This window comes from Caretta caretta, chromosome 10, assembly GCF_965140235.1.
Source record: "Caretta caretta isolate rCarCar2 chromosome 10, rCarCar1.hap1, whole genome shotgun sequence".
Classification (NCBI taxonomy): domain Eukaryota; kingdom Metazoa; phylum Chordata; order Testudines; family Cheloniidae; genus Caretta; species Caretta caretta.
In genome coordinates this window covers 46,739,957-46,759,026 of record NC_134215.1, presented here as the reverse complement: position 1 = coordinate 46,759,026, position 19,070 = coordinate 46,739,957, and the positions used below count along the sequence as shown (strand labels likewise).

The 19,070-nt window shown below is 53.4% G+C and overlaps 1 protein-coding gene and 1 long non-coding RNA gene across 2 annotated transcripts; both read left to right on the top strand.

Annotated features, from left to right (window-relative positions):
- The first annotated feature begins 2,822 nt into the window (after positions 1–2,822).
- LOC125644274 (uncharacterized) lies at positions 2,823–5,358 on the top strand. The gene is made up of 3 exons (XR_007358944.2): positions 2,823–2,980; positions 3,058–3,343; positions 4,173–5,358. It is a non-coding gene; the product is annotated as an uncharacterized LOC125644274 (long non-coding RNA).
- Positions 5,359–10,285: 4,927 nt separating this feature from the next.
- Positions 10,286–18,852, top strand: LOC125643731 (COMM domain-containing protein 4). The gene is made up of 8 exons (XM_048866827.2): positions 10,286–10,448; positions 12,082–12,153; positions 12,807–12,872; positions 13,828–13,867; positions 15,794–15,913; positions 16,380–16,460; positions 17,251–17,427; positions 17,703–18,852. Exons 1-8 carry the CDS (start codon positions 10,446–10,448, stop codon positions 17,741–17,743), a joined length of 600 nt encoding a protein of 199 aa, XP_048722784.1. The 5' UTR covers positions 10,286–10,445; the 3' UTR covers positions 17,744–18,852.
- Positions 18,853–19,070: the final 218 nt, after the last annotated feature.

Sequence of the window (19,070 nt, the reverse complement as noted above, 5' to 3'; positions counted from 1 at the left end):
CAAAGCTTGTACTCCACCATGTCTTCCAAAGAAGTTTGCAGCTCCATCAAATGCACAAGCAGCCATCATGCTCAGTGAATGTTCTGTTGTTGAATTGTTCTTCTGTTCTGATTGTACTTTGACTAGCAAAGTGATGGCGTGGAAAGCTAAAAACAGAATCCTCTCCAACTGAGCTTTCAGCAAAGGGGTATAAAGAAATTCAACCACACTTGAAACGCCGACCATTTGCAGAGGGATATGAATCCATCTTGGGCTGTATTGGTTGTTCCTCTTTGTGCAGTGATATATCTATGGCTGTGGAGATGTTGTTTTTCCTGTCATGAACAGGTAAAACTCTGTTTAACACAACCTTCTACCCTTGCTGGTGAGGTCAGCGCACACAGGACATTCTTAGAGGTGTAGTTGGTGGCCACTGATGTACTGGCACAAGGATCATTATCATGAGTGGTGCATGAACCCCACATTCAGGGAGGCTAGCTCCCTACCCCGCCTCTTCTGCCCGAGGCTCTGTCCCCCAGCTCTTGCCTGCTGGGACTGGAGGAGTCCCGAGCCCCCCACTGTGGCCGGAAGAGCCCCGGCCTGTCTCGAGCCTTGGCCACCTGGAGGAGCTCTGAGCCCTGCCTCCCCAAGCCTCCATTACGCGCCACCCATGATCATTATCCAGTCTGTTTTGTTGTGTTGACTGCAGGGACAATGTTACTTGGGGAAGCATTTACACAGTTTATTTTCAAGGATGGTTCTTCACTGTCACAATTTTCATTGTCAGGGGCCATTCTTTTTAAAAAGTATTCCTCTGCTGCAGTGGTACAGGTGCCATTGTACACGGGGAAAAAAATCAAAAAGCTTTTAAGCATAAAAACAAAATAATATAACAATAGTGTAGATTTGATTTGATTACTATATTTGTATTAAATATTTTTCAAAGGCAGCACTGAAGTGCCTTTCAATGATGCAGTGAATGCGTGTGCAATTAATGAAACAAAAAAACATACGAAACACTGTGAAGCAAAAATAAGTGGTTTTTTCAACACTTCCCCGCTCCCCTTTTTTATGTAGTTCAAATAAACAAGGTATTACGGTATAAAATGAAGCAAACTTTGCCTGAAGCCTGTCTGTGGGCTTCAGCCAATATTGAAGCGATGGAATAAAGAACCAGTGGAATATGACATAAGCAACGTAAATGGGTGATTTTTTTTAAACCGAAGTAAAATAAAAGGCCAAATAAAGACACAGATACAGTTTTAAAAAAATACTTACCAGAGAGGATGGAAAACCACATCTGAAAAGTGGAATTCTTCCAACCTCCAGCAGGGTGTGTGTACATACATTTCTGGGGGAAGTCTAGGACTGGGAGTGTGTTGGGGTCCCCCTGCAGTAGAACCAGGCTGGTGAGAGCCAAGGTGTGACTGGCAGGTTGCAGTTACACAAAAACATCCGGTGGTGACCTGCATGCTAGTGGCTGGTTACAGGGCAATGGGTGACACAGCTTCCCACTGCTGTGGATAGCACCCCAGTATGTTACAAGCAGCCAACAGGTTATACTGGGCGGGAGGGTGGGGGGGTTACTGTCTGATATTCCTTCACAATGTGCACAGAGGAAACTGGTGAGTAGAGTTGTGTAAAATGGCACTACTGTGGCGCTAGTCTTCCTATGGATGTTCTAGCAGACTGAACTCTGAAATCCCCTGCTTCTAGTGTCCAGTCCTTCAAAGGCAGTTCCCAGTTGACCGGGCACTTGTTGGAAAACTTTAGATTAGGGGTCTCAAAGTCCCGGCCCGCTGGCCATCTGCGGCCCGAGAACCTTCCCACTGCGGCCTGCGAGGGAGAGACATGTGCAGACACGCTGCCCGATGTCTGCTGCGGGCACTGTGCCCCGCAGCTCCAATTGGCTGGGGGAGAGGGACAGAGATACCATCATTAGTTGTGGGGCAGAGTCAGCCATGGAGGCAGCATCCCTTTTTTCCACAATGAATATAAACAAGTCAAACATAACGACCGAACACAATTCTCTGACGCACACCTTGCTGCAATCCTGAAGGTTTCAACTGCTCAGTCTCTGAGGCCAAAAATAAAAAAACTGACAGAACTGAAACGTTGCCAGATGTCTGGCAAACACTAAACACCCTCTGGCAGGCGAAGAATTGCAGAACGTTGTATGACAGTTTTATTATTTCTAAGAAATTCGAAATAAAAAATACAATATAAACATTTTCTTTTCTGAACACCATCTTCAGTGACATTATTGGCCCGCGGGGAGGATTTGAGGACTGGCACTGGCCCTACGGTAAATTGAGTTTGAGACCCCTTCTTTAGATCTTGTTTCTATCTGGCTGAGGCTCATTCTCAGGCTTATCTCAATGGCTTTTCAAATGACCTGTATGCTAGTGTTAACGCTTCCATGTCTGGTTCTTCCCAGATGACCCCAGACACCCTGGTTTACAGAACAAGCCTGAAGTATAACCCCACCCCTGCCAGCAACCCAGTGATCCTGAGAACCAATCCAGCTGTGATTCCCATTGAGTGTCACTACTCCCATTGAATGTCTGAGATGCTCAGATCCCTCCCTCCCATTCAGTCCCTGTTGTGGGATCTAGCTCAGTGTCAGGTTTGCTCCTCTCCCAGGAAGGACAATGTGAGCAGTAAAGCCATCAAGCTGATGTGGGTTCCCTTCAGCTCCACCCTGTCTGCTGAGGAGAGGCTGGATTTCTCCCTGCACCTGATGAATGGTAGGTGGGAGGAGCCTTCAGGGGAGTCCAGCACTGCCTGCCTGTCTGTCCTGCTCACTGTGAACTTGCCTTGCAGATGACTGGAGTGCTGAGAGACACTCCAATGGATTCCAGCTAGGGGAGGTCATGCATATCCAAGCTGATGTCAGCACTGGGAACCATGTGGCTCTTTGGCTCTTTGTGGACAGCTGTGTGGCCACCCTGACCCCAGACAGGGACTCCTCTCCTCGCTATGCTGTCATTGACTTCAGTGGGTAAGAGCTGGGAGCCCTTTCTAGTCTAAAACAAGACTGATCAGGGACTCTTACTGACCCTTGTTTCTTGTGTGTAGGTGCCTGGTGGATGGGAGATCAGATGACATCCCCTCAGCCTTCATATCCCCCAGGCAGGACACACTACAGTTCATGGTGGATGTGTTCAGGTTTGCAGGAGATGGTGAGCTCCCAGATTTCTGCTCCAGTCAGATCTCCAGGCTAAGCAGGTGTTAGTGTCCCCTGGGATGGTCCTAACCCCTCTTCCCACTTCACCTCAGATCTAGATCACCTGCCATCTGAAAGTCACTGCAGCTGAGCAAGCCCCAGATTCCTGGAACAAGGCTTATCCCTTCAACAAAGCAGGTGACGTGAGTAGCTGGAGTAGGACCCTATGGAGGTGATGGTTTGTGGGCAGGTGGGGTTCGTGGGATGGGCAGCCCGGAGAGGACAAGTCTTACTGTAAGTGACTCTGCCACTTCTCCTGGTCTAGCTGGTCTCCAGTGGAAGGCACCAGAGACATCTACGGCTGCGGTGAGACTGGGAACTGTGGGTTGCTTGGAGCAGTGGTTCTCAGCCAGAGGTTTGGGACCCCCTGGGGGGCTGCAAGCAGGTTTCAGGGGTCCACCAAGCAGGGCTGGCATTAGATATGCTGGGGCCCAGGGCAGAAAGCCAAAGCCTGGTCACATGGGGCTGAAGCCCGGGGCCCTGAGCCCTGCCACCTGTGGCTGAAGCCTGAGTAACTTAGCTTCACGGGGTCCCCTGTGGTGTGGGGTCCCAGGCCATTGCCCTGCTTGCTACCCCCTAATGCTGGCCCTGGCTTTTATATGCAGAAAACAGTTGTTGTGGCACAGGTAGGGCCGTGGAGTTTTTATAGCATGCGGGGGACGGGACTCAGAAAGGAAAATGTTGAGAAGCCCTGGCTTGGAGGACAGTCCAGGAGAGGCAGCCCTCTGGACAAAGGACCAGGGAGATGCTTCCAGAGAGATGTGGCCCCTGGGCATGGTAGGTTCTGTGATTCCCCACCCAACCTGTGTAGGGGGGCAGGGTATACACCTTTGACCTGAAGAACAGAGGCTGGCTTGATCAAAATGACCCCCTATTTTAAGGGGTCCTCATCCCAACATGAGTGGGGGAGGGTGTATCTAATGAAATATTAATGTGCTCTTGGTAACACTCTTGTATCCCCACACAGGTGAGTCCTCAGTGAGGGTAGCAGAGGCTCATGGTGTGGTAGGACCCCTATTAATCCTAGATGCCTAGCAAGGATCCAAGGATCTCCTAGAAGACCAACATGAAGCAATGCAGGCAGCATCACATGGTACCTAGTGACTGACCTGCATGCACCTTGGAGAGATTTCTGCATTGTGTTATGAATCTATTTCTCTATTGGTGGAGGACTGGGAGCTTCCACCCACCTGGGAAAAATCCTGAAGTCTCATCCTGGGGCAGGGTGGGGGGAATTATTCATAACAGTGAGGATTGAAGAGGGAAGTAGCAAAAATCTACACCCTATCCTGAAGGATGATCCCTCACTCTCACAGATCTTGGGAGACAGGCCAGTCCTTGCTTACAGAAGGACTGTAAACCCCCCTGCCTGAAGCAAATACTCACCAGCAACCACACACCACACAACAAAAACACTAACCCAGGAACCTATCCTTGCAACAAAGCCCGTTGCCAACTCTGTCCACATATCTATTCAAGGGACACTATCATAGGACCTAATCACATTAACCACACCATCAGAGGCTCGTTCACCTGCACATCTACCAATGTGATATATGCCATCATGTGCCAGCAATGCCCCTCTGCCATGTACATTGGACAAACTGGACAGTCTCTACGCAAAAGAATAAATGGACACAAATCAGACGTCAAGAATGATAACATTCAAAAACCATTCGGAGAACACTTCAACCTCCCTGGGCACTCAATTACAGACCTAAAAGTCGCAATACTCCAACAAAAAAACTTCAAAAACAGACTCCAATGAGAAACTGCAGAGTTGGAATTTATTTGCAAACTGGACACCATTAAATTAGGCTTGAATAAAGACTGGGAGTGGATGGGTCATTACACAAAGTAAAAACTATTTCCCCATGCTAATTTTTCCTCTACTGTTACTCACACCTTCTTGTCAACTGTTGGAAATGGGCCATCCTGATTATCACTACAAAAGTTTTTTTTCTCCTGCTGATAATAGCCCACCTTAATTGATTAGTCTCATTATAGTTGGTATGGCAACACCCATTTTTTCCATGTTCTCTGTGTATATATATCTTCCTACTGTATTTTCCACTGCATGCATCTGATGAAGTGGGTTTTAGCCCACGAAAACTTATGCCCAAATAAATTTGTTAGTCTTTAAGGTGCCACAAGTACTCCTCGTTCTTTTTGCTGAAACGGATTAACACGGCTACCACTCTGAAATGGGGGGTGGGTTCTCCACTGAATACCTGCCCCAGTCCATCACAACTAGGCTGTGAAGAGCCTTGGTGGCTAGGCTGATGCACCAAGCTGTGGTCTATGATCAACAGTTCTGTAGGCAGAATTATAAAGCAATTGCTGCCCATCATAGAATCATAGAATATCAGGGTTGGAAGGGACCCCTGAAGGTCATCTAGTCCAACCCCCTGCTCGAAGCAGGACCAATTCCCAGTTAAATCATCCCAGCCAGGGCTTTGTCAAGCCTGACCTTAAAAACCTCTAAGGAAGGAGATTCTACCACCTCCCTAGGTAACGCATTCCAGTGTTTCACCACCCTCTTAGTGAAAAAGTTTTTCCTAATATCCAATCTAAACCTCCCCCACTGCAACTTGAGACCATTACTCCTCGTTCTGTCATCTGCTACCATTGAGAACAGTCTAGAGCCATCCTCTTTGGAACCCCCTTTCAGGTAGTTGAAAGCAGCTATCAAATCCCCCCTCATTCTTCTCTTCTGCAGGCTAAACAATCCCAGCTCCCTCAGCGTCTCCTCATAAGTCATGTGTTCCAGACCCCTAATCATTTTTGTTGCCCTTCGCTGGACTCTCTCCAATTTATCCACATCCTTCTTGTAGTGTGGGGCCCAAAACTGGACACAGTACTCCAGATGAGGCCTCACCAATGTCGAATAGAGGGGAACGATCACGTCCCTCGATCTGCTCGCTATGCCCCTACTTATACATCCCAAAATGCCATTGGCCTTCTTGGCAACAAGGGCACACTGCTGACTCATATCCAGCTTCTCGTCCACTGTCACCCCTAGGTCCTTTTCCGCAGAACTGCTGCCTAGCCATTCGGTCCCTAGTCTGTAGCGGTGCATTGGATTCTTCCATCCTAAGTGCAGGACCCTGCACTTATCCTTATTGAACCTCATCAGATTTCTTTTGGCCCAATCCTCCAATTTGTCTAGGTCCCTCTGTATCCTATCCCTCCCCTCCAGCGTATCTACCACTCCTCCCAGTTTAGTATCATCTGCAAATTTGCTGAGAGTGCAATCCACACCATCCTCCAGATCATTTATGAAGATATTGAACAAAACCGGCCCCAGGACCGACCCTTGGGGCACTCCACTTGACACCGGCTGCCAACTAGACATGGAGCCATTGATCACTACCCGTTGAGCCCGACAATCTAGCCAGCTTTCTACCCACCTTATAGTGCATTCATCCAGCCCATACTTCCTTAACTTGCTGACAAGAATACTGTGGGAGACCGTGTCAAAAGCTTTGCTAAAGTCAAGAAACAATACATCCACTGCTTTCCCTTCATCCACAGAACCAGTAATCTCATCATAAAAAGCGATTAGATTAGTCAGGCATGACCTTCCCTTGGTGAATCCATGCTGGCTGTTCCTGATCACTTTCCTCTCATGCAAGTGCATCAGGATTGATTCTTTGAGGACCCGCTCCATGATTTTTCCAGGGACTGAGGTGAGGCTGACTGGCCTGTAGTTCCCAGGATCCTCCTTCTTCCCTTTTTTAAAGATTGGCACTACATTAGCCTTTTTCCAGTCATCCGGGACTTCCCCGGTTCGCCACGAGTTTTCAAAGATAATGGCCAATGGCTCTGCAATCACAGCCGCCAATTCCTTCAGCACTCTCAGATGCTACTCATCCGGCCCCATGGACTTGTGCACGTCCAGCTTTTCTAAATAGTCCCTAACCACCTCTATCTCCACAGAGGGCTGGCCATCTCTTCCCCATTTTGTGATGCCCAGCGCAGCAGTCTGGGAGCTGACCTTGTTAGTGAAGACAGAGGCAAAAAAAGCATTGAGTACATTAGCTTTTTCCACATCCTCTGTCACTAGGTTGCCTCCCTCATTCAGTAAGGGGCCCACACTTTCCTTGGCTTTCTTCTTGTTGCCAACATACCTGAAGAAACCCTTCTTGTTACTCTTGACATCTCTCGCTAGCTGCAGCTCCAGGTGCGATTTGGCCCTCCTGATATCATTCCTACATGACCGAGCAATATTTTTATACTCTTCCCTGGTCATATGTCCAACCTTACACTTCTTGTAAGCTTCATACTAGGCAGCACCACCCCAGGGCCCTCCAAAAGCCATGCTGCACAAACACAACTCCCACTGCTCCAGCTGCAGTGTCTGCTAATGCATGAAGCAGAGTGAGCTCCCAGTTGTGGGATGTGCAAGTGACAGGGATGTGGCGGAAGTTCTCGGTTCCAGTTCCAACCCTGGCTTTCCTCTTCCAGCAGCCGTAGATCCTGCGCTGCTGGTGGGGTTGAGCGCGGCAGCTGCTACCCCAGCTTTGGCCTGTCTTACTCTGGGACCTTTTCTTGTAGGCACAAACTCCAGCCAGTCCCTGCCCAAGCTGTCAAGTGACACTGCCATCCTTGCAGAGTAAATGAAGAGCACTGAGCAGACTGAGGTGGCTGCTGCCTGCCTGAGGGGGATGTTCCTGCTAGTGAATAGGCGAGGAAGGAGGTGACCCCTTTAGCTGTATCCCAGACTCTCCCACGAGAAGCTCCTCCCTGGGGTGGGCTGGAGCGGGGGTGACCCCTGTATTGCCAGGAATGCTGCTGTGAATGCTGTTAATGAGCAAGGGGGCCAGGAGGTCAGACCCCTGGGCACTTTGGAAAACACCTTTATTCCCCTTCAGGAGCCTCCCTAGGAGAGGCAGGGTATGCGGCAGGGAGCTGCATTTCAGAGTGAGGCTTTGTTTCCCAGGAGCCCCATGTTGCTACTCTTGGGGGTGTATGTGTGGAAATCCTTGTGTGGTGCTGCCAGGGAACTAGCTGCCGCAGGATGAAGGTGAGGTCAGCAGCACCCCATGTCTTCCTGTTCCGCCCTGGAGCTGCGGACTCAGCCCTGCTGCTGTCTGTTCCTTGTCGCAGGGGGGAAGGTAGGAGTCCCCCAAACCCGCTGGCCTTCATGGATTTGCGATCTGAAGGGGTCAGCTTAAACCTACCTCTAGCTCTCCATTGAAATTACCCTGAGAGCCTCCTGCTAGGAGACACTCCAGCGCCTCTCCCCACCTAGTGTGCTCACGAATACCATGGAGACCACAGACCGCGCTCAGCTGGGATAACTGTCCAGCTCTGTTCCTGCCCCATTGCCCATCACAGCCCCACCACTCAGGGGGTTGGAGGCTCAGGGAGTGGGAGCAGGGACTCCACAGGTCCCGGGCTCAGTCCCCTCCCCAAGCTCCTGGTCCTGGCTGAATGGATTTGGAAGAGGAGTTAGTGGGGGAGGGTCCCTCCTTTCCCACCCTGATTCCAGTAACCGACATCCCATGGTAAGCCATTTCTAGGAGCCAGGCACGAGTTAATGCTCTCGGGCTAGCGTGGCAAGGTCCTGTGCATGGCTCTGCTGCTTGGGGGGCATGGCTGAGCCCAGCTGCTCAGAACAGCTGGTGCGCGGATGGTGTCATCTCTGCTCAAAAGGCCAACTCCAGCCTCCCCCGATGAGAGTTTGGGCTGGATTTTGGTGCAGCTGGGTGTCCTTTGTCCTACAAAAGGAAACCTGGTGGGTCTGTGTCCAGCAGCCTTTGGCTAATTACAATAGTGAACAGGTGCTGCCAAACTTTCAAGAGCTCAGAACCCAGGGGGTGCCAGGGCTGTAAGAATGGCCTGGGGGGCAGGGCACAGGGTGGGGATTCGGGTGCCAGGACTGTAAGAATGGCCCTGAGGGTGGAGCACGGGGTGGGGACTCGGGCGCCAGGACTGTAAAAATGGCCCTGGGGGGCAGGACAGGGGTGGGGACTCAGGTGCCAGGGCTGTAAGAATGGCCCTGGGGGTGGGGCATGGGGTGGGGACTCGGGTGGCTGGGTTCAATTCCCCTCTTGGCCCCAGGTTTCCTGTGGGACCTCGGGCAATTCATTTCCCTGAGCCTGGGCCTCCCTTCCCGACGCCCCATGATGGGGATAGCATGTGGAAGGGTGTGGGGAGGGGAGTACCCATTAGTGACTGTGAGGCATTGGGTTCCTGTGGTGACAAAGGTCAGATAAGCAAAGCTGGACTTTCAGTACAGCTCAGCATCCACCTGCTCTGCTCCTAACCCAGTGAGCTGAGCTCTTCTCAGCTGCGCCCGGAGTGGAGCTGGGGAGTTCTCCGGGGAAGGGTGGCCCATGGAATGGTTTTTCTGCTGCTTCTTGTTCCCTGCCCAGCTCACTCCCTCGGGACAGCCCTGGCAGACACTGGTTCCAGAGCAGAGGTGCCCTTCCTCCAAGGGGCTCTGCTGCCGGGAGTGGGGGGTCCGGTCCAGTCCCTGCCCTGCGCAAATCACTTAGGCCCAGATCCTCAAAGATATTTAGACTCCCAACTTCCATTGAATTTAAATCAAGGGAAGGCAGTAGCTTTCAGGATCTGGGCTTTAGTCTCTCTGCCTCGGTTCCTCTTCTGTGCTGTGTACTTCCCTCCCTCTGAGCAGGGGCGCTGGAAGAGTTTGTCTAGTGGGGGTGCTGAGAGTTATTGAACTAAACTGTAAACCCTGTATATGATGGGAACCACTTCAACCCAGCGTGGGGCCAACCCCCAGCACCAGCGTCTACAGCTCTGAGGAATGTTGTGAGGACAAATACATTAAGAGCATGAGATGCTCATATCCTGTGCAGCAGGGAGCCGCAGCTGTAGCTAGCAGGGTTAACAGGCCAGTGGACATCCAGTTGCTCATTCAGTCTGTCTCCCTTTCAGAGTAGCCGAAGGGGTAGGGGCAACCCACGGTGTTTGCTTCGCAGCTGGGACTAGAACGCCTAAGACCCAGATCTGAAGGCCTCTGCCGCCCCCTGCTGGCAGCAGAGAAGAGCTGCCAGGGGCTGAGGCTCAGTCTGTGCAATAAGTCAGCAGGCTCCACGGCTGAAGTGCCACTAAATCTGCGGTCAGCTGACTCGGCTCAGCGCGCTGCTGACAGGCTGCGGCGCAGGGAAGTCTGTGGTCAGCTGACTGCGCTCCGAGATCAGCTGATGGCTTCCAGCCCTGGCGTGGGTGAGGGGTCCCGTGCCCGGCGTTGCAGAGTCAGCAGGAAACCATGGTGAGCGCGGGCGCTGTGCATGGCTGGCTGGGGGGTGTTAGGCCTTTGCTGGGATTTGGGGGCCGGGGGCGATGCAGAGCTGAGTTCCTGGGGCAGCAGGGACTCTGGGTACTACAACGGGAGCCACGCCTGAGGGCTCCCCGTTACTAGCCCAGTCCTTGGGGTTCGCCAGGCCAGTGTCACGAGCTTCCTAACATGTGCATCAGGGAAGGGGGAGAAGGGATTTGGGGTTAAACAGTGTGAAGGGTCTGGCTTAAAAACTGCTTCCTCCCTCCGGTGACCTGAGATCAGTGGGGTCCCAGGAAGGAGTTAGAGCAAATAGAAAGAGCTGCCCCTTTGCACAGTGGGTAATTGGCCTGGGGAACCCACAGTGGCAGCCGGGGAACGGAATGACACCCCTTTGAGTTCTAATACCTCTCCTAGTTAAATGTGCTCGGGATAAATGAATCTCCTGCTTCAGGGTGCAGGCCAGTAGCCTGCAGGGGTCAGGAAGGAAACGCTGCCTTCCCTGCCTCACTCCCACCACCCAAAGTACTGCCCTGCAGGATGGGGCACGTGACAACTCCTTGTAATGCATCTTTCCTCTGAAGCAGCCAGCACTGGCCAGGGCTGGGGGCAGGATGCCGGGTCTGATGGGCTGTTGCCGTAGCAGCACCTGTGTTTCTAAAGCAGGGAGTACTAAAGGCTTCAGCACTGGGTGTGCAGGGGAATGAGTGGGAGGGGAAAGGATCATTTCAGAGCCACGTTAATGTTAAACACTGGGGGGATCAGCCATCCTGCTCCCCTCGACCCAGATGTCTGCCCCCTGCTCTGAGCAGCTTATGCCAGGTTCTGTCGCCTGTGGACCTGTATACGTGAGCTCCCAGAGACTTGTCCCCTTGCACTCACTGCCTAACTGCAGCAGGTATAAAGCAGCTGCTCCAGGATGTGGGCTCATGGTCTGTACCAGCATTTGCTGGGTTAAACTGCTGAAGCTGCGGCCTAACTGGCAGCTATTAGGAACGGAAGAGGTTTAGGAACAGGAAGGGGCCATCTGCCCTGTCCTACCTTCACCCCACCCCTTCATCAAACTGATCCCTCTGGGCATACCCCAGGCCCCTCCAACTCTTTCCTTCTCCGGGGATGAGTCTGTCTCCTTCAGACTCTGGGCCCAGTTCAGCCCTGGGGGAAGCCCATTGAATTCAGGGTAGTTGCATCCCCTCGTGCCAGGGCTGAGCTTGGCCAGCTGACTTTGGTTGTTCTCCCCAGGAGCTTGCTCCAAAGGCTGACGGCCTCCGTGCACGGAGCCGTTGTGCCTGAGTTCACGGGGCCTTACACAGTGGGGACCCAGGGCCTGAGGAGGAGAGTTATTTGTACATCTCCGGATCGACCCAGCTGTTGTCCAACTCTGCAGTAGGCTCAGCCAGAGCAGAGACTGGAGATGAGGGCAGCCAAGTACCCAGAGAAGAGAGAAATCTGGGGGGGGGCGGCTCTTCTGGTGCAATGGAGACAGGGCAGCAATAACGGTGGGAAATGAGGGTTCCCCTGCTCTGGCAAGAACAGCAGGGCTGCCCTGCAAAGGACTCTCTGCCGCTGACGTCCCCTGGCCCAAAGGCCGCCTGGGTCCTAACTGCCCCCGATCTTCTCCTTCCAGAGGTTCCGGTTTTGCGGAGACTTGGACTGTCCCGACTGGGTCCTGGCCGAAATCAGCACCTTGGCCAAAATAGTTAAGTGGAAACTTTCTCTTTCTCTGTTTTCTTCTGGATCTTACCCAGTGCCCAGCAGCCTGGGATCTGAGCACTTTTTGCTCTTAAACCCCCGCAGAGACAGTATCGGGTGCTGTGAAACCAGACAGTCAGCATGGAGTCTTGACCGTCGAGAGGGGTATCTACGGCCTGGGGGAGCAATGGGAATATCTGAGTGATGCATCCCGATCTGAGCTCTGGGACTTGGGGTGTCTGATGAAGGGGGAGAGCTCAGGTCCCTGAGCAACCGGCGTGAACTCTGCACCTGTCCCTGGTTGAGAGGGCGTCTCTAAGAGAGCGGGGAGAGGCTTGGGAAGTACGTAGATCAGGCTTTGATTGAGGGCTCGAGCAATACACTCAGTGCAGCACAAGAGCTGGCTGGGGCTTTAGCTTGACCATTGCATCCAACTCTAAGGGAATCCAAACCATGGTGTGCCCCAAAGTGGCAAGAAGCGAGTGGTTTAAAAACAACCCAAACCAGTGGCTGTTTGGCTGGGGCAGGGCAAGGCTGAAATGGGTCCCGCTGATGTAGCGGAGAGCGTGTATTTTGAGGGGAGCTCAGACTCCTGCCAGACAGTGCCCGCCGGGCCCAGCATTGTGGTGGGGTTTTATTTTCTTGCTCTCTCCTTTCCAGTCCTCGGTGAAGCTGAAGCTCATCTGTGGCCAGGTGCTCAAGGACCTGCAGGGCGAGGGGATTGATGTAAGTGAAGGGCGTTCTTCTCCCACGTTCAGCCCAGCTGAGCTGGGATCTTGCGATTGCAGAGACTCAAGTCTCCCCTCCCACTGGCTAGGTGGCATGGGCCATGTCGAGCTGGCCAGCCTCAGGGCAGGCAGTGCGGTGGAGTGGGTGGGGTATCAGAGTGGGAGTCAGGACACCTGGGTTCTATTCCAAGCTCTGCCACTGATCTTGGGCAGGGTGCCTAAAGCCTGTGTCCCTATCTGTAAAAGAAGGCCAGTGATGGTCCCTCATCGGGGAGATCTGCTGGTGGAAAGGGTCGTACAGCTGCTAAATACTTACTAGTAAATAATAGTTGCTCTAAGGGTCCTGTGTGGTCTGTTTCACCTCATCCACCCATTGGCCCTGTCATTGCTAGGAGAATGGCCGGTGGTTGACAAAATGGATTCCCTTGCAGTCTCCCAGCAAGGGGGTTTGGCCGCTTGGGGACGTGGGCCTGAGCCATTTGTAACGCCCATCACAGACAGCAGCTGACCCGCTGTTTGGATTGTGGAGGTTCCCTGTAGGACATGCCTGGAGCACTAGCAGCCAGTGGGAATGGCCCATCCTGTACCCGCTCATTGTGAAGGCAGCTTGGTCTAGTGGGAGCCAGGAACCCAGGAGTCCTAGTCCCAGATCAGTCATGTGCCATGTGGCCTTGGGCAAGTTACTTAGGCTAAATCCAACAGCTTCTAGTAATTTGGGTCCCCCCTTGAGACACCTTGGCCCCATTACTCAGAAGTGCTGAGCTCCCACTGCTCCTATTGACTCCAAGTGCACCCAAAACCAGAGGCCCCTTGTGTTGGCCTTAGCCTGGCTCTGCTTGCCCCATGGAGGATCTGCTCGGTGAGGGCTCAGTGATCATTCTGCACCGTGCTGTGTGCGCCGGGAGCAGGGTACCCTGGGGCTGATGGACCTGGGTGTTGCTCTTCTCTTGCAGTATGAAAAGATCCTGAAGCTAACGTCGGATGCCAAGTTTGGTGAGTGTCGTTCCCTTTCAGAGCAGTTGGGTGCCCGTAGCCTGGGCTCCTCTAGTGCTGTCCATGAGGCCATCACGGTGGATTTGGCTCTTTGCCTCACCCGCCTTCCAGGGAGCTTTGCTGGCTTCATTACTAGAACTGACATTCCTCTGTCTGTGCTTACGGCAGGAAGGCTGTGGAAAACCGGTGGCTTTGGGATGCTAGGCCAGGCTTTGGCTGACTCTTACCTCCCCCCCCGCCCATTCCACACCCCAGTGCCCTGGCTGAGAACATTTTACCTGCAGTGTTTATGGGCGCCAGGCTCGGCTTTGTTAGCAACATTGTCTGAAAAGCGTCGCTGGCTGGGGTCACAAGTGGAGAGGCACGTCCTGAAGCAGTGAAGGTCTGAAGAGTTAATGCTCAGCCATTGGAAACCAACGGCACCCTCTGCTTGTGAGCAAGCACAGGAGCCCTGCTAATCTCCCAGGGTCCTTGCCCCTGTTCTGTCTGGGGGAGATGCTGCTAATTGGCAGCCTGACGAGTTTCCCCTTCTCACTCCAGACGCTGCCCTGGCTTTATATTTTTGGATGGTTCTGGACCCTTGCATTGGGGGATAACACCATTTCCTGAGTGTGTGGAAGAGCCCTGCGCCTGATGGTTGTGGTGATCACAGTAGCAATCAAAACTTCCCAGGCGCTGCCCGAACAGCCCCCGTCCCTGCCCTGCAGAACTTGCTGTCTGAGTGTGGCAATGCAGAGGGGAGGGGATGGGTCCCAGGAACTCAGCCTGGTCGGCGCAACAAAGAGAAGGTTAAGGGGTGATGTGATGGGAACCTGTAAGTACCTACATGGGGAACAAACAGCTGATAATTGGCTCTTCAGTCCAGCAGATAAACGTCTAACATGAGCCAATGGCTGGAAGTTGAAGCTAGACCAATTCAGACTGGAAATAAGGTGTTTTTAACAGGGTCCTTAACCACTGGAACAACTGCCCAAGTGCTCTCCATCACTGGCGATTTCTAAATCCAGATCTGCTCTGGTTCAAACAGGCATTAATTCAGGGACGCCCAGTGGGCTGTGTTACACAGATCAGACTGGACGATCGAGGCCAGATGGGACCGTGATGTAAGCTGTGAAATGTCTGGTTTGGTTTTTATGAATGAGCTGACCCCAGCTGAGTTGCCGTGCTGTGGCTTGGCCCTTACTGCCACTGGCCCGATTATGGTGCAGTGTTAACCTTAGGCTTTGGCTGTACGAATGGTTAGTTTCAGCAAACCAGGGTGTAAATCGGCCACGTGCTAGGTGACCGGGTGGACCCTGCTCCACACCCCGAGTTCCGCAGTGCGCCTGGGATCCGCCCTGCTTGGAAACAGGAGTAGGTGAAAGTGCCCTAGGGAGCTGTTAGTCTGCAGCAGCAGGGTCCACGGACAGTGCGCAGCTGGCTAGGGCAGGGGAGCTTTACACCCCTGCTTGCCACGAGCTAAGTGTTCGCTTAGACAGGCCCTTACTCCTCTGGCCCTTGGCCATTATTAGTATTTGGATCCCTAGCATCAGTTGATTATAGTTAGAATTAACCTCTGCCTGTCCCAGGCTTGTTTAAATCCTAACCTGTTTTGACCATTGCCAGTTGCACTTGACTCTTCTCCCCCCACCACACATATCAGTCCCCTGCCCATTGCTGCTTCTCACCCAGGTTGGTGACAATGAGTCCAGTTCTTTATGCCTGTTTCCCTGCTGCCCCTTGTGGCCCAGTGCGAGGTGGCGTCTGTCCGTGCACCCTCTCTAGTCTCTTGCAGACGATGAACTGCAAAGGGCAGGCCACGTCAAGGGCTGTCGGATCCTACGTCAATGGAGACGGACCCTTGCAAGGGTTTATCAAAGCTGCCTCCCTGCAGGGAAGAGCCCTGCTGCCATGCAGAGGCCCAAAGATTTCTCCTCCTCTCTGCAGAGTCTGGGGACGTGAAGGCCACTATTGCTGTGCTCAGCTTCATCCTCTCCAGTGCGGCCAAACACAGCGTAGACAGCGACTCTCTGTCCAGTGAGCTGCAACAGCTGGGGCTGCCCAAAGGTAGGGGAAGTGCCAGGGGATGGGTCCCTCGGAGTGGGCTGCAGTGCACTGGGGAGCCCTGGGGTCAGTAGCAGCAGCCTGTCTGGTGTGACGTCAGCCAGAGGAGGAGCCCGGTCTATGCACCCTACGCACCAGGCTGTAACTCTGGATAATTGTGTCCTTCCACCCTTGCTCCAGCACTCTCCCATCAGCGAGAAGTTAGAACTCGCTGTGTCAACCAGCAGGAAGGACTTTGGAGCAGTACCTGGGCCATCTTCTGATTGAAATGCCCTAGGGTACCACTGTCCCCCCGGTATCCCATGTACGCCCCAGCATCAGCATCCTGCTAGAGTCCCCCTGCTAAACAGGCCAACTCAGCTGTTTGCAGCCAGGATCCCTTCTGAGCCCATTGGAACTGGAGTCGTGTTGTGCAGGGACCGATCTGATGCTCTTTGGTGGGTGATTTCTTGGTCTCCGTGTTTTGTAGAACATGCCACAGGATTATGCCGGTCCTATGAGGAGAAACAGAGCCCCCTACAGGACAGCCTGAGGGCACGCAGCCTGAGATGTAAGTGTTCCCGCTCTGGCCGTGCAAACCTGACACTGCTCCAGGCCGCAGATGGGAGATGGTCCTTCAGCAGGGGTACAGGCCCTGCTGGTACCCACTCCTCCAGCTGTTCTCCTGTGTCCATGGATGGAAGTTCAATAGGACTTTCCCCAGTCATTCTCCTCTGGGACTTCCTGGGGAGAACTTGCTCCTGAGGGCTGTGGGACCGGGTCAGTTTGCTGAGGGTGCCTGGGTTTTCAGCAACAACTGAGGGGGTGACCAGGAGCTGGGAGCAGAACCCTGTTGTCCGACCCCGTTGAGCTGGGACCTTGTCAGCCCGGTAGGTTAGGAGCTGCCCAGGTTAGTTCACCTCCGGGACAATCCAAGTGCAGCAGGGAGTGGTGCAGGTGACGCACTAGGCAGTGCTCTGCCCTCTACGTTGTCTTTCACTGCCACAAAGAGAGACAGAGCTGAGGCGGTGCTAACCACTTGGACTCATGGGAATCTTTGCAATGAGGGTTGTGGCTGGGATAACACAGCTATCTCGGAGCGCTCCACTCCACTGACCGAAACTCCCTTGTTATTTCAACTGGAGACATTTCCTTCCTGTAATGTCTTACATTGTCGCTGTGGGCTGGTAAGACAGTTGCTGTGTTGCGCACACACCAGAGGTGGCTGCATTTCAGGGGTGGGAGAAGCCGCTTAATGCTCTTGAAAAATGCTTCCCAAATCCATATCGCCGGCTCGTGCATAGAGAGAGTGTTTTACACTGACAGTGCAAATCTGAGACTGGCTCTGCCTCTGTCCTCAGTGAACCGTCTGGACTCTGTGTCCTGGAGGGTGGATCACACACTCAGCTCCAGCGAGCTCCAGCAGGTCAACGAGCCCCTCGTGCACCTGAAGTTCACCGTGCGAGACGGGGACCGAGGCGGGACGGAGCCCTTTGCCATGACCATGTCGGCAGAGAAGTTCCGGGTCTTACTGGCAGGTGAGTAGACAGCAGACGGGCAGCTTGGAATCGCTCGCCTCGTCCCTGCCCTGCCAGCTTGTGCTTCCTTTCCTGTGTCCCCTCTGCTCCCCCTACTGGCTGGGGCAGAGATCGGCTGTCTCCTGTTGTGTCATTTCTCTGTTCCTGCTCACAGCGGAGAGGTTATTCTCTGCCCTGCTGTGACCAGTGAATTGGGAACCGGCTGCAGCATCCCCTGTTGAGATCCAGGTCACTCTGCCCCCATTGGCTGTTTGCATCTCCTCTTCCACTTTCAGAGCTGAGACAGGCCCACGCCATGATGAAAACTCTCAGCTGAGGATGGCAGCGAGCGTGGAAGGAGCCAGCTGATTGTGCAGAGGCCCATCGGAGAGTCTGGTGGGTGCGGTTCCTCCGCTGGGGAAGCCCCTCGCTGCACACAGCCGCAGACACTGCCTGGGCAGAGATTGGACTGGGCTCTCTCCTCCCTTCTCAGACCACTGCAACTGAAACTGACGACTGCTCTTCCCACTATTCCTGGCTGCTGTCTCCCCCGCCCACCTCTCTTGCTGTGGAGTCTCCTGCCTGCCCCTCCTCCATCCTGCCCACAAACCCTTGTGCTTCCAGGACCCCCACCCCAGGACCCATCCCCAGAGCAATGGTGGATGTGGGGGTTGGTGGCTTCTGCATCTGCTAACTAGATCTCCACCTCGAGACCAGCTTCAGCTCGGAGTTCCCATAACAAAGGTGTACAAACCCTTGGGCCATGCCACCGTGTTACACACACACACACCTCCAGAGAATACCCAGGCCTGCCGGCTGGAGGCTAGTTTAACACTGAAAGACCCTGAAATCCCCTGCCCAGCCCTTTGTTGGTAGCTCTGTTCCTGAACAGCTGCAGGGAGCTGATCTGCCCTTTTGCTTCTGCCTGAATTGTCTCCTGTGGCTACTCCAGGGCAGGCGCGCGGGTTCCCATGTCTCCTCTGGAGACGTAGCGTGCTGCAGCCCACCAAACGCTGCGGCTAGGCCAGCTCCACATCACCTGTTGACTGAACTCCTGCAGCAATCCGGGATGGCTGGGGCAAGTCTCCCAGTCGTACATAAGAGGTTGGGAAGTTTCACCAGCTGAAGCAGATGGAGCGTTCTCTAGTCCCTTCTTGCTCCCCCGCATCCCTCCCCTAAAAAGCACTTTGCCTCTGTTCTTTCCACTTCCTCTAAAGGAGCCTCTTGCCTGTGGGGGAATAAATGCAGCTTTTCTGTCTTTCCTTCCACCCCCCGCACCTACCACCTTTTCCAGGGCAGCTCAGTGCATGGAATAAAGGATCAGCAGGAACGTGCATCTGCGAATCTCTCCATGTGTTTACGGTTGGCCTTGGCACATGAAGCCAGTTATTTGTAATGTTTCCTGTTTTGTCAACGGGATCCCATAAAGCCACGTGGTTAACAAAGGCAGTGCCCCGTAGGAGCGTTTTTAATTTGTACTGCTGCCTCCCTTGTTACCCCTGTGCCCTCATTTCTGAAACCCTCATGAGATGGGGAACAGAGACGTGTCTTTAAATAACTGGAGTAAATCTTTCGTATTTGAACGGGAGGGACTGATGCCACAGGCAAAATTAATCACACCGGCAGCTGCCGACCCCCTGCAGCTCTGTCAATGTCTCTCCATC